Genomic DNA, 14,485 nt, shown 5'->3' on the forward strand with positions numbered 1-14,485 from the left:
AGGTCCTCCCTGGATCTCCACTTTGCCCAAGAATGTCACATGACACCAGTGAGTGGTCATTTTCCCTTGTCGCCTCCCCTCACCATGTCTTCTTCCTCTTCCTCTACTTCAGGTGACCTAATGTTCACTAGGAAAGGACCCAGTGGTCCTGGGTTCCATCCTTCCTCCTGTGCTACTGGTCATCTGTCTGGACACACGGCTATGGTGACCCCTGCCAGATGGTCACAGTGCTGGCTAAAGCGAAGGCTTGGAGTGCAGCGCCCCACACCCTTGTTACTGCAGGGTGAGGGGACAGCCTGGGCCACAAAGGCTGATCTTTATTTTGAAGTGGGGTTCATCTCTCCAAGGCTTTCAGGACACATTAAAAGCACTCACACGGAGAGCTGTGACAAAATTGTTTTTTCAGAGTTCTCTGAAATTTAAGTGTCAGCAAGTGGGAGTGGGGATTCTGAGGTCAGCCAGTGAACGCGCCACTGTATGTATGTGCGCTCTCTCTCTCTCTCTCTCTCTCTCTCTCTCTCTCACACACACACACACACACACACACACACACACACACACACACACACACACGTGGCGTGGGGCTTTCCCTGGGAGGCCCTGCCCGCCTGAGTCACCCCGCCCACCTGTGTGAACTCACTCTCCTGTGAACTCGTCTGCTGAGCAGCAGACACTTCTTCTCTGCCTTGGCGTCTCAAGGTTTGTGCCTTTGGGGATCGGTGGGGGGCTAACGTGGGGTGAGGGTGCACTTTGATCTCTGGGAACATTTCTAGCCTTTCTTTCCTTTTGAGTTATAGTAATCTTCGTCCAAAAATGCACTCCACAGTGGGCGAGGGAAATGTTCTCCTTTTCCCTCTCTAGCTTTGTACTATACGAGCTCAAGTCTCAAGACAGACAAGTCTATATCTGTGGTTAAGAAAATGTGATGGTGAACTGGGCAGAGATCTTTCTCCAGAATGAGATGTTCAAAGAGTGGAAAGAACCTTAGAGAGCCCTGGACCGCGGGGCCCCACGTTGGCAGGACTCTGGCTCAGAGCCAGCGTCACCCGTGGAAGGGTTTTGGTTGGTTGGCTTTTGTGCTCGTCCTGGGCCATGAACTCAGGGCTTGGACATTGTTCCTTAGCTTTTTCACCCAAGGCTGGTACCACTTGAACTGCCACTCTACTTTTCAGTGACTAATTAGAGAAAGAGTCTCATGGACTTTTCTGGTGTGTTGCCTTGGAACTGTGATCCTGAGAGCTCAGCTTCCTGAGTAGCTAAAAAGACAAGCGAGGCCACTGGCACTGGGTTCTCACTTGGATGTTAATGCTTAGAATCTCTGAAAATCCCAGAAGCTCCTATCACTGACATTTCTGCATGTTACAGACATCATTGGAGAGATCATTTTGGGCTTTGGGTAGCAGCGTCTATGGATTTGTTATTTTTCCACAATTTACTATTCCTTTATTCATTGTTCCTTAAAACCCCCAAGTCACAGCCCTGACTGAAATCTCCAGGATTCTGGAAGGTGAACTAGCCTCTCCTTTGAAATCCTTACATTTCATAGGTGAGTCAAGTTCCTTTGCTGGCAAGGCTTATGAAATTGGTTCAAATCCCATCCCAGCGAGATTTCACTATGGGAAGAGCCTGCTACCGAGTGGTGACGACGTTGCTGCTGCTTCTGAAGTGTGAGAGGACCGGTGCCACCCAGGCCGCCTGTACCAGTTGTGTTGCTGGTGAGTTCTGAATGAGCTCGGGCACACACCCGTGTCCTGGGGTCACCTGTCAGTCAAGCCTGGATCTCTTTTGGGGGGTGGTTCATTGAGTTGGTGATTTGATTGAATGTTACGAACCAGCAGCGTGATCTCAGTCCAACTTGATTCAGCCTCTGGTGTCAGCTTTATCATCCAGGGTCTAAGAAGAGAAATTGTCAGCTAGGACTGAGGCAGGCATAAGACCCGGTTTGATTCCTTGGTACCACATACATAGAAAAAAGCTGGAAGTGGTGCTGTGGTTCAAGTGGTACAGCCCTAGCTTTGAAAAAAACCCAAGGATAGTGCTCAGGCCTTGAGTTCAAGCCCAGGACTGACAAAAAGAATCCACTGAAACAAAGTGAATAGCCATCACTGACATAAATTGTTCTGCTTTTTTTTTTTTCCAAATGCCCTCGTGCTTTGCCACACTTGATTCCACCTGTCATCTGCTGTCCCCAGGCACCTTCTGCAGGAGAAATGTGAGCCAGCCATGTACCCCCTGTCCCCCAAACAGCTACTCCAGCTTGGGTGGACAGAGGGCCTGCCACATATGCAGAGTATGTGAAGGTACGACAGGGAGGTGGTGGGGGGAGCACGCATCATTCTGTCTGCTAGCCGCTGCCTCTGTCCAAGACTCCACCATCAGCTCAAACCCACAATCCAGCAAATCAGCTCGTTGAAATTTGAGGATCACAGTTCCAAGCCAGCCCAGGGAAGGAAAGTCTGGAGACATTTATCTCCAATTAAGCAGGAGAAAGCTGGAACCAGAGCTGTAGCTCAAGTAGTATTGCTAAACTTTGAGCAGAAAAGCTCAAGGACAGCACTGAGGCCTGAGTTCAAGCCCCAGGACTGGCTCACAGGAAAAATAACAAACAAAAGACAAATTTAGGCATCCAGGATCCTGATTATCTGGTCAGAGGGCAGGGCAAAGTGAGGTGATTTCTGTAGGTAGTGGCAGTTTCTTGGTGTTGAGCTTTCTAGATAGTAGATGTCCATCTGACAAGAGAGGTTTTTAATTAGTCAAGTGACAACCGTCTTGATGAGGATTTAAAAGTAAATACTACAAACTGAGTGCTATGGTCCACTCCTGCAATCCCAGCACGCGGGAGGCTAGGTCAGCCTGGCTGTAGAGCAAGGCCCTGTCTCAAAACAAAGTAAGCATTATACTGTACATCATCACCACCCTCCTCCCCCCTCGTCTCCCTCCTCCTTCTCTTCCTCTTCACTTTCTTCCTGTCAGCTGTGGGGCTTGAACTCAGGCCTGGGTGTTATCCCTGAGCAATTTTGCTCAAGGCTAGCACTCTACCACTTTGAACCACAGCTCCAGTTCTGGTTTTCTGGTGGTTAATTGGAGATAAGAATTTCACAGGCTGCCCTGCCTGGGCCAATTCTGTACTTCGATTCTCAGCTCTCAGCCTCCTAAGTAGCTAGAATTATAGGCATAAGCCACCAGAGACGAGCTTATACTGTAAAATCTTTAAGAACATTATAAGTCAACTAAATGCCAATATTGTATTCTTGTAATCCTAGCTACTTGGAAGGCTGAGATCAGGAGGATCACGGTTCTCAGTCAGCCTAGGAAGAAAAGTCCATAAGGCTCCATGCCTTATAAGCACCTGTGTTCCTAGCAACTCTAGGCAGCCTAAGGCAGGTGGCCCAGTACAGGCTCAGGATAGGGAGAGGCTATCCTAAAACCAGCAACACAAAACAGTGCTTGAGGCATGGATTAGCAGAATAGCACCAGCCTAGCACAGCACAGCATAAATTTGCCTTTTAGACTTGGAGGTGGGATGTAAGGACGTACTGGGGGGTGGGCTTTGCAGGTCTTTTCAGGGTGAAGAAGGAATGTTCCCCTACTAGCAACACGGAGTGTGAGTGCATCTTGGGATTCCACTGCCTGGGGCCGGGCTGCTCTCAATGTGAGCCCAACTGCAAGCCAGGTCAAGAGCTAACTGGAGCAGGTAGGTGCATGCTGCCTGTCTGAGTTTGCAGAGGCTCAGAGCCTCATCAGTGAGTCCAGCGTGAAACATTCATGGGATGCTTTAGTGAATGGCTCAGCTGAATCCATCTTGAGCTATTTCCCCTGGGTTTGAAACCTGTCCCCTAGGTGAGTAGTAGAAACGAGGTTCTCTGCGTGTCTTAGACAGAGACAGCACTCAGATGGCCTCTGAGCAGAAGAAGCCAGCCCAGGGCTCCGCCTGGGAGGTTATGGGACTGCTGGGCCGAGTTCCATTGGAGAATGGCTTTTCTGTGGGCCTCTGGAGGGCTGGGATGAGATGCTGACATGTCTCCCTCGTCCTTGTCCTCTGAATGCCAGGCTGTGCCGACTGTGCCTTTGGGACATTTAATGACCAGGAAAATAGCTTCTGTCGACCCTGGACAAAGTAAGTATCATCTCATTTTGCTTACACAATAAAGGAACTGGGGAAGTGTGGGTCTCTTGGATGTGTCTGCCCAGGCTGGCTTCGCACTGCGATCCTCTGATCTCAGCCTCCAGAGTGGCGTGAGTCACCACGCCAGATCCAGTGTTTATTTTGCAGCTGACATCAACCCTGACCCATTTCAAGGGCTTGGCCCCAAGTTCCTCTGTAAAGTGGCAGAGCCATCCCCCCACCCCTGCTTTACCACTACTGGCATGCCTCATTCTGTGGCGCCCTTCTGGGTTGCCAGGGGTTGGCTGTGAGGAAGAAGTGGGGGTGGGCTAAAGACCGGCTCCATCACTCAACCCAGCCTGGCTCTCTGCCAGGAAGAAAGAAGAACTTGGTTGAGCATAGGAAGTGGGGTACACTGCAGAGCCTCAAAAGCCAGTGACACGTGTGGGAAGCCAGTCAAGTGGCCCGCTCACCCTCTGCGCATGCCCGGGGTCCCACCGGTGACCGATGGCAGGATTCTTCACTCAGCCCTCTGAACTCAGTTCTTTAAACCATCTCAGCTGCTCCTCGGATGGAAAGTCAGTCCTTGTGCTGGGGACCAGGACCCGCGATGCGATCTGCGGCCCGGCGCTGGTCTCCTCTCCAGGTACCGCTGCCATCACGTCTGCGCCTAGACAGCCAAGGATGGCTAAGTCAAGCAAGGCTGGGTGTGGTGGGGCATGTCTGTAATCCCAGGGCGTAAGAGACTGAGGCCAGGAGGCAGAGACTCCGCCGCCAGCCCAGGCCGCGCTGCCAGCTTGAGGCCAGTCTGGGTGTGGTGAACATGTGGTGAACAGATGGGAAAGAAGGCGGGAGGGAAGGAAGAAATAATAGTGGGGAGGGGAGGAAGAGGAGGGGACAGGACGGAAGGGAGGGAAAGGGAGGAGAAGGGAGGGGAAGGGAGGGGAAGGAGGGAGGGGAAGGGAGGGGATGGGAGAAGAGAGAAGGGAAGGGAGGGGATGGGAGGGGAGAGTCTCGGTGGGAATGGAAGCTCTCCCTGCGAGGCCCATCCAGCTGTGTCCGCAGCAGAGACCTCAGGGGCCTCACAGGTCCCTGGTCTTCTCAGACATGTGCTGTTCAGTCGTCCAAGACACTCATGGGAAGTCAGCGTGAGGCCAGGCTCACCCCAGATGTGGCGCCTCCAGGAACGCCAAGGAAAGGGGGTTCTGGGGCCTTCCATTTCCATCTGCCACAAAGGCTGAGCTGCTTCATGGTCGCGGCTTCTGGGGCAATGATTGGTTTGCTTTGATTTCATCGGCATTTCCAGGCACCCGTGTGATTACAGATGTGATGCACAGGTGTGACACATGGGTGTGATGGCACAGGTGTGATGTACAGGTGAGGGCATAGGTGTGATGGACAGCTGTGATGGACAGGTGTGATGGGCAGGTGTGATACACAAGCAGGATATACTGGTGTGATATATAAGTGTGATGGCACAGGTGTGATGTACAGGTGTGAGGGAGCCGTTGTGAGGGCACAGGTGCAGTGGCACAGGTGTGATGGCGCCTGCCGCCCTCTCTGCCCAGGCCCCTCTCCACAGAGCCTCGCCGTGTCCGCAGCGCTGCTGGCGGCCGCAGTACTGGTGCTGCTCTTCCTCCTTGTCGTCCGGCTCTCTGTGGTGAGATGGAGCCAAAAGCGATTCCTGTACATCTTCAAACGACGAGGTAAGCTGGCCCCACACGGTGGGCACCCGGGAAGGTTGTTTCTGGTGATGGAGACAAGGTTAGGTTGGGCGCTGTGGCCTGTGTCTGCCCTCCCTGCACCTGGGAGGCCGAGGCAGGAGAATCACCAGGTCCAGGCGAGCCCGGCTTCACAGTGAGATCCTAAAGCAGCCTGGCATCTGTGACTCACACCTGTCATCCTAGCTTCTCAGGAGGCTGAGATCTGAGGATCAAGGTTCAAAGCCAGCCCAGGCACAAAAGGACCGGAGACTCTTATCTCCAATTAACCAGAAAACCACAAGTGGTGCTGTGGCTCAAGAGGTAGAGTGCTAGCCTTGAGCCAGAGAGCTCAGGGACAGTGCCCAGACCCAGAGTTCAAGCCCTACGACAATAACAACAACAAAGAATGAGTAGTGAGTTGTGATGAAACTGTAATACTTAAAAAAATACTTCAAGTCCCTAAGAAAACTCTTTATTTAAAAATAAGAATAGGATTAGAGACATGTCTGAAGTATTAGAGTTCCTGCCTGTGAACACAGAGCCTTCAGCTGAATCCCCCGTACTGCAAAGAACATTACATATTCATTGGGACTTCACACACGGAGGCACGCTTGTCCTGTGCCATTTGCGCAGGCCACCAGCCCTGAACGCTCCCAGTCCCGGCCTCTCAGTTCTCTGTATATTCTTTTTTTTTTTTTTTTTTGCCAGTCCTGTGCTTGAGCTCAGGACCTGAGCACTGTCCTTGGACTTTCTCAAGGCTAGAGCTCTACCACTTGAGCCTCAGCACCGCTTCCGGCTTTTTGCTATGTATGTGGTACCGAGGAATCGAACCCGGGTCTTCATGCATGCTAGGCAAGCACTTTAACCACTAGGCCAAACTCCCGGCCCTTCTCTGTATATTCTAGATATTAATCCTTGATCCACTGGGTAGCTGATGGAGATTTTCTTCCTTTCCCCAGATTGTCTGTTGGTTTTGATACTTACCTTGCTCTGCAAGAAATGATTACATTTGATGTAGTCCCATTTGCCAATTCCTGTTCTCATTTTCTGGGCAATAGGAAGACCTATTCAGAAAAGAATTGCCTGCATCTATAACTTCCAGAATCTCCTATGTTTCCCACAGTAGCTTTAAGATCAGGTCAGGTCTTACTGTGAGTTCTTGCAAATGGAGAACCAGTGTCCCCACACTATTAGTTGAAGAAACCACCTTCTCTCCAGTGTATGGTTTTCTATCCTTTGTCAGATGTGTAGACAAATGGCTGTGGCTGTGTGGTTTTTATTCCTGAGTCTTCTGTTCTGTTCCATTAGTCTTTTCTGTTTTTGCACAAGTACCATGATGTTTTTGTTACGATGGCTCTGTAGTATAATTTGGAGCCTGATACCAGTACTTCCAGCATGGCTCTATATTGCTCGAGGTTGGTCCCATTATTTGAGGTCTTTTATGCTTCTTTTATGAGTTTTTGTATGTGTGTGTATGTGCCAGTCCTGGGGCTTGAACTCAGGGTCTGGGCATTTTTCTAAACTTTTTCACTCGGTGGTAGTGCTCTTCCACTTGAGCCACAGCTCCACCTCAGTTTCTCTTTGTTTTCCTGGTTAATTAGGAATGAGTCTCATGGACTTTCCTGCCTTGGCTGGCTTCCGACTGCGATCGTTGGCGCTTAGCCTCCTGAGTAGCTAGGGTAAAGGTGTGAGCCACCATCTGTTTCTGTCCAGAATGACAGAGATTTGGAGGGGCATGGCATTGCCTCTGGCTATTCCCATGACATTAACTCTGTCCACCCACGAACCCTGGATCTCTGTCCATCTTGTGACAGCTTTGATTTCTTTCTTCAAGGTTTTATAGTTTTCACTGTGGCGCTTCCACCTCCTTGGTTAAGTTTATAGGCTGCTATTTCTTTTTGAGGCGATTGTGAATGGAAAGGAATGGAGTTCTTTCCTGATTCCTTTCTCAGCTTGTTTGTTGTTGGTACGTGGAAAACTACTGCTCTCTGCATGTTTGTTAATCTTACATCCTGCTCTCTTGCTGATGAGGTTGATCAGATCTAGGAGTTTTGTCACAGAGTGTGAGGGTCCTTTAGAGGGTTTAGTTATGGAACTGGATCATCTGTAAACGTCTTTCTTTCTTATTTATATCCTTTCTCTTTATTTTCTTACCTTATTGCTCTGGCTAGCATTTTTCCTGGAGGGACAATCCATGACGTGCTTGTACCCCAGTTTATTTTACCATGCATCTGCCAAGGGCATCTTACTGGCTTCTGTCCTCCGTTCCTATACCAGAAGCTGCCAAGGGTGAGGAGGTTTTGAGTGGACAAATGCTTCAGACATCTAAGATAAGTGCAGTTGCAACACATGTAACTTTAAGAAACTGAAGAAAAAAGCTAAAATCCTTTCCAGAAGGAATTGCACATTTCCACTCTCACAAACTAAGGATGAAACACCCAAGTAGTGTCTGCATCATTGCCAGCATTATTACCATGAGCGCGCGCGCGCGTGTGTGTGTGTGTGTGTGTGTGTGTGTGTGTGTGTATGAGAGAGAGAGAGAGAGAGAGAGAGAGAGAGAGAGAGAGAGAGAGAGAGAGAAAGAAAGAGAGATAAGAGAGAGAGAGAGAGAGAGAGAGAGAGAGTGAGCGCATCAGTTCTAGTACTTGAGCTCAGTCCTGGTACTTGAACTCAGAACTTGGGCACTGTCCCTGAGCTTTTATGCTCAAGGCTAGAGCCCTACCACTTATGCCACAGCTCCATTTCTGGTCTTTTTGGTAGTTAACTAGAGATAAGAGCCCCACAGACTTTCCTGCCTGGACTGGCTCTAGACCATAATCCTCAGGTCTCATTCTGCTGAGTAGCTAGGACTATAGACATGAGCCCCAGTACCTGGCTTGTTTGTTTGTTTCTGTTTTGCCTTGAACTAAAGACCTTATGCTTGCTAGGCTAGCACTGTACTGCCAAGCTAAACCTCTAGCACTCCTTTTTTTTTTTTTGGCCATTTTTGAGATAGGTTCTTGCCTCTTTGTCAGTCTGCTTATTTTAGGTTGCCTGTCATTGCTGGTAGAACTTTGTCCAAAACAAGCATCTAGTCTCTGGTCAGTGTTGCTGGAGAGATGAAATTATGACTCTGGCCAGAAATTAGTTTTTAAAGGAGAAAGTCTTAATTCTTAGGAAAAGCTAGTAAGTGCTGTTTACCTCACTGTAGATATGTTTGTTAAAATTAAAGCTGAGAGGGGCTGGGAGTTTAGCCTAGTGGTAGAGTGCTTACCTAGCTTCCACAAAGACCCTGGTTCGATTCCTCAGTACCACATACATAGAAAAAAGGCAGAAATGGTGCTGAGTCTCAAGTGGTAGAGCTCTAGCCTTGAGAAAGCCCAAGGACAGTGCTTAGGCCCTGAGCTCAAGCCCAGGACTGGCAAATAATAATAATAATAATAATAATAATAATAATAATAATAAAGCTGAGAACATTTGCGGCTCAAAGCTGTTCTAGATGATGTGGGGAGCCTGGTTCAAGTGGTAGAGAACCCGGCCAGACAATGCAAGGCCTGGAGTTCAAATCTGAGTACTGAGAATAAATGAACCCAGTTGCGCTTGCTCCTGTGAAGGGTGGAGAGCATCATAGGATATCTTTGCTTTTGAGCGTTTCTGACACCGGTGCGCACTGTCCAAGAGGAAGATGCCTGCAGCTGCGGCTTTCCACAAGAGGAGGAGGGGGGCCGTGCGCAGTGAAACGGGGCTCCCCACAGCTGGACGCCAAGTGGAGAGGAGTGCCAGCGAACCCACCCGCCTGGCCCCATGTGGAAATGTCCGGCGCCTCCAGCAAGCCTGTCCTCATGCTACTGCACTGGTTCTTTGCAATATACCCTTGTATGGAACTATGGGAGAGCGGGTGGCAGAGGGCATTTTCTAAATACCCCTTAACAGGCGTGGGCTAGGTATTTCGTTGTTTTGTGGGGTGGCACTGGGGCTTGACCTCAGAGCCTCATGCTTCCGATTGCCTTATTCACTCAAAGCTGGTTCTCTACCACTTGAGCCACAGTTTTTGGCTTTTTGCTTGTTAATTGGAAATAAGAGTCCCACAGACTTTCCTGGCTTTGAACCAAGATCCTCAGATCTCAGCCTCCAGAGTGCTAGGATTACCATTGTGAGATTCCAGCATCAGCTTTTTTTGTTTCTCTCTCTCTCTCTCTCTCTCTCTCTCTCTCTCTCTCTCTCTCTCTCTCTCTCTCTCTCTCTATCTCTCTATCTCTGTCTCTCTCCCTCCCTCCCTCCCTCTCCCTCCCTCGCTCCCTCCCTCCCTCCCTCCCTCCGTCTGTCTCTGTCTCTGTCTCTGTCTCTGTCTCTGTCTCTGTCTCTGTCTCTGTCTCTCTCTCTCTCTCTCTCTCTCTCTCTCTCTCTCTCTCTCTCTCTGGGCCTGGGCACTGTCCCTGACCTTCTTTTGCTCAAAGCTAGCACTCTACCACTTGAGCCACAGGGCTACTTCTGGCTTTTCCTGTGTACGTGGTACTGAGGAATCCTGCCCAGGGCTTCATGCATGCCAGGCAAGCACTCTACCTCTGACTCACATTCCCAGCCCCTCTCTCTCTTTCAATTTGCCACAGATGATGATTCCAATCACCAAGCCATATATATGTATATGCACACGTATATTATATATGAACTTAAATATACTGTATTTTTATTAATGTAGGATTTTACATGTTGGAAAATATGACAAAGACAAGAAGCCCTAAAACTGTGTTATTTACTTTTGCTTGTTTGAGGCCTCCATGGACGTGGTATTATGCTATGTCTTGTTTAAACAGTGGAAAATTACCTTCATCTGAAGCTCGTTTGCATCGCTGCGTGCTGTGATTTCACTCCACCATGTGGTATTTATTCCCAACATGGCGTCTAGTGCATGCCACTGCTATAGTATCCTCTGTTCTTGTACTCCAGTGCCCCACTTACCCTGCCAAAGAGAAATAAATGAACAAAGGAGACAAGGGAAAAGAAAACAAAAGCAGCAACAGAGAAAAAACACTCTTGTTTGCATTTCCTGGAGTTCTTTTAGATAGATATTATTTTATATGATCACACTCATATAGGTTTTGCCACTTTGTGTTAAGAGAGTTTATTATGTATTGATTTACGCCAGTCCTGGGCATAAATAAATACATAAATACGGCCCTGGGTGCCATCACCACTAGCTCTCTACTACTTAAGCCAAGGCAGCATTTCCAGTTTTGGGGGGTAATTTATTAGAGATAAGAGTCGCCCAGACTTTCCTGTCCAGGTTGGTACTGAACCTCAGTCTTCAGACCTCAGCCTCCCGAGTAGCTAGGATTACAGGCATGAGCCGCGGTACCCGGCTTGTCTTTATGTTCATGTATTTATTTCTTAATGTTTGGGTTTGTTTTTGAGACAGTCAGAAGGTATTGCTGTGTTGCTCAGGTTGGCCTTGAACCCCCGGGCATGAGCTCCTCCTGCTTCAGCACTGGGTGAGCCACACACGTGGCAGCTCTGTGAGTTCTGAAGTGGTGTCTCCAGCTGGCCTTGCCCGGTGTCGTGTCTCTGCTGTCCACGCCTCCTGGGTGCAGGTTATCTGGAGGCCATCGCAGGGCTCTCATTCGTCCCTGCCCACAGACTCCAAAGGCTGCAGACACAGCGTGTATGTGATGGAGATGCTTCCTCTACGCTGTGTGCTAGCTTTGCTTCAGGTTACAATGTGCCGAAGTAGAAAAGGTGGTTCTCTGGACTTAGTGGTGGCGAGATAGCCAAATACAGCAAGAAGGCTGGCATTGGTGGTACATATGGCACCCGCTGTGGGACCTCTCTTTGGGAAGATGGTGAAAAAAAAGAAGAAATCAACCAGCATGCCACGGACACCCGCTCCTTCCTTGGTTTCACATACATAGAGAAAAGCTGGAAGTGATGCTGAGGCTCGAGTGGTAGAGCTCTAGCCTTGAGAAAGTCCAAGGACAGTGCTCAGGCCCTGAGCCCAAGCCCAGGACTGGCAAAAAAAAAAAAAGGAAAAAAGACCAGTAGAAGTATCAGAGAGATCCCTAGCCTACAATGCATGGGCTAGCTTATATGACAAATAAAAGAGTGACAGTTAACAAAGAGGAGAAAACTAAGCATGGAAAGGAAGAGGAAAGGCCAGGAAAAAGAAAAAAAATCATGACAACAGAACGATCCTCTTTGGGGGTTACGGCACCTAATCATTTACTTTATGAAAATAAGTACAAAATTCTATGATCAGGCTGGGAGTTTGGCCTAGTGGTAAAGTGCTTGCCTAGCATGCATGAAGCTCTGGGTTCGATTCCTCAGTACCACATACACAGAAAAAGCTGGAAGTGGTGCTGTGGCTCAAGTGGTAGAGCGCTAGCCTTGAGCAAAAAGTGTCCAAGGACAGTGCCCAGGACTGGCAAAAAAAAATTCTCTGATCAAAATAAATGGGCAGAGTGAGGGATGTATAGGTTGGAAAATTGCTTCCAATGCAATTGGGAGGAAGAGGTCAGGGTGTTGAGGCACTGGGGGGCTCCCCAGCACAGAGCAGGTGTTTCCACCTTGGGCAGCGTGTACTGAAGGGCACGGCCGGGCGAGGGAGGGGCGAGGGATCCCTGGTTTTTACTGTTTTAGGGGAGACCTCTGACTTGGGAGCCATACCTGCGTCCTCAGCGCTCATCTTCTTTCTTCACTGCCCTTGCTGGGGTGGACCTGGGCTCCCTGATCCTTGCATCCGCCGCTGCCCACCCCAGGAGCTGTGATTGCAGGCGGGGACGACCACACTTGGCTGCATGAGGCTTCCTGCTTGTTTTGTTAACACTCTGCGATGAAACAGGCCTATCATCTTCAGAAACAATGACTGAGACATAAGATAGTCCCCCCTCCCCGTTTTTTGTTTGTTGGCCAGTCCTGGGGCTTGAACTCAGGGCCTGGGCTCTGTCCTTGAGCTTATTTAGCTCAACGCTAGAGCTCTAGCACTTGGGCCACAGCACCACTTCTGGCTTTTTCTGTGTATATGGTACTGAGGAATTGAACCCAGAGTTTTGTGCATGCTAGGGAAGCTCTCTATCATGAGGTCACACCTCTGGCCCAACATAGCTTCTTCTTCTTCTTTTTTTTTTTTGACAGTCTTGGGGCTTGAACTCAGGGCCTGAGCTCTGTCCTTGGGCTTTCTCAAGGCTAGTGCCTCTACCACTTGAGCCACAGCACCATTTCCAGCTTTTTCTATGTATGTGGTGCTGAGGAATCGAACCAGGCTCTTTGTGCATGCCAGGCAAGCATTCTACCTCTAAGTCAAACTCCTGGCCCACAATAGCTGATTTTTTAAAAGCATTACGTCACTGCTGCCACATCAAGCCGTAAAGGCTAATAATACCACTTTAATAATGCTGTTCTGGGGCCGGGAGTTTGGCCTAGTGGTTAAAGTGTTTGCCTACCATGCATGAAGACCCGGGTTTGATTCCTCGGTACCACATATAGAAAAAAGCCGGAAGTGGTGCTGAGGCTCAAGTGGTAGAGCTCTAGCCTTGAGAAAGTCCAAGGACAGTGCTCTGGCCCTGAGCTCAATCCCAGGACTAGCAGAGCTCTGAGAAGAACGTAGCTCTTCGTGACTCACTGAGACGACATGGGGTCCGGGTGGGGAGGCTAAGGACAGAGGCTCTGACTGGAGAGGCTCCATCTGGCCCAGGCTCAGCCAGAGACTGCAGCCCACCCCAGTCCTTTCTACCCTGGGAGTGGGAAGAGCCCCAGGGCCTCACCCTGGGCAGGCAGCGCCAGCCCTGTCCTCAGCTGTGACCTCCCTCTGCCTGTGTCCCCGCCCCGCCCCTGCCACCTGCTTTCCTCTCACACACTCAGGTGCCTGCTGAACCCCCAGGCCCAGGACACCCCAACTTCTGGAGTTGGTGCTTGGTGGAGTGTGTACCTTGTCTTTGATGGTGCTAACTGAACCCAGCTCCTTCTGGGGTGGCTGAGGAGAGACTCAACTCACAAGGTCAAGTGACCTCTAGTAACACAGAGTCTCGGGCTGCCCCACGGGCCCTGAGGGAGTGGCGGCCCTTACAGGAACAGCATTCGGTTGTTTCTCTTCCCACTTCTCTGCGGTGTGATTCCTGGAAACTCAAGTGCCTAATTGTGAACAGAGCGTCACAGATTTGTTTAAAAACCATAATTAACACATTGAAGTTCAAATAACAACTAGGAAACACAAAATCAAAGCTCCAAGGTGTCACAGGCAGAGACGTGAAGCGACTGTCAGAGAGGGGGTCACAAACAGGGGGGCAGGGGCTGGTGGACCCAACGTTGTCTTCATTGTGGTGGGTGTTGGCACATTCCCCCGTATCTTGGGTTGAGCCTTCATTTTGGGTCATCCACAAGCCAAGCCTGGCCACAGTTGCCCTTTCCCACCTGAACTGCCCATACCCCAGCCCCAACTGAATCAGCAACATAGTCCACATGCCCGTTACCGGTCACGTGCTGTTTCTAGTGCCCCATTGCAAGAGGTATACTCTACTCGTCTGGACGTCTGGCCATCATTTTCTAAATGATAAGATAGGTTATCTTGACAGAAAGCGCATGGCCCAGGAGGCGGGCTCTGCGGCGCACGCCTGTATCCCAGCTGCTTGGGAGGCACAGAATGGCACAACTGTGGTTCAAGGCTACTTGGGCAGAAAAGTTCAGGAGACTCCATCGCCGCTGAGAGCTG

At 49.8% G+C, this 14,485-nt stretch overlaps 1 protein-coding gene across 1 annotated transcript; it reads left to right on the plus strand.

Annotated features, from left to right (window-relative positions):
- Positions 1–1,609: 1,609 nt before the first annotated feature.
- Positions 1,610–9,525, plus strand: Tnfrsf9 (TNF receptor superfamily member 9). The gene is made up of 7 exons (XM_090334032.1): positions 1,610–1,715; positions 2,193–2,300; positions 3,557–3,694; positions 4,051–4,117; positions 4,666–4,751; positions 5,674–5,811; positions 9,437–9,525. The coding sequence occupies exons 1-7, from the start codon at positions 1,616–1,618 to the stop codon at positions 9,523–9,525; spliced, it is 726 nt and encodes a 241-aa protein (XP_090190158.1). The 5' UTR covers positions 1,610–1,615.
- Positions 9,526–14,485: the final 4,960 nt, after the last annotated feature.

The sequence above is a fragment of the Megascapheus bottae genome, chromosome 6 (assembly GCF_031878675.1).
Source record: "Megascapheus bottae isolate mThoBot1 chromosome 6, mThoBot2.hap1, whole genome shotgun sequence".
NCBI lineage: Eukaryota > Metazoa > Chordata > Mammalia > Rodentia > Geomyidae > Megascapheus > Megascapheus bottae.

Coding starts and splice junctions, on each gene's coding strand:
- Tnfrsf9 (XM_090334032.1), top strand. CDS start 1,616: ATGGGAAGAGCCTGCTACCGAGTGGTGACGACGTTGCTGCTGCTTCTG. Junction 1,716..2,192: donor CTGTACCAGTTGTGTTGCTG/GTGAGTTCTGAA, acceptor TGCTGTCCCCAG/GCACCTTCTGCAGGAGAAAT. Junction 3,695..4,050: donor TCAAGAGCTAACTGGAGCAG/GTAGGTGCATGC, acceptor TCTGAATGCCAG/GCTGTGCCGACTGTGCCTTT.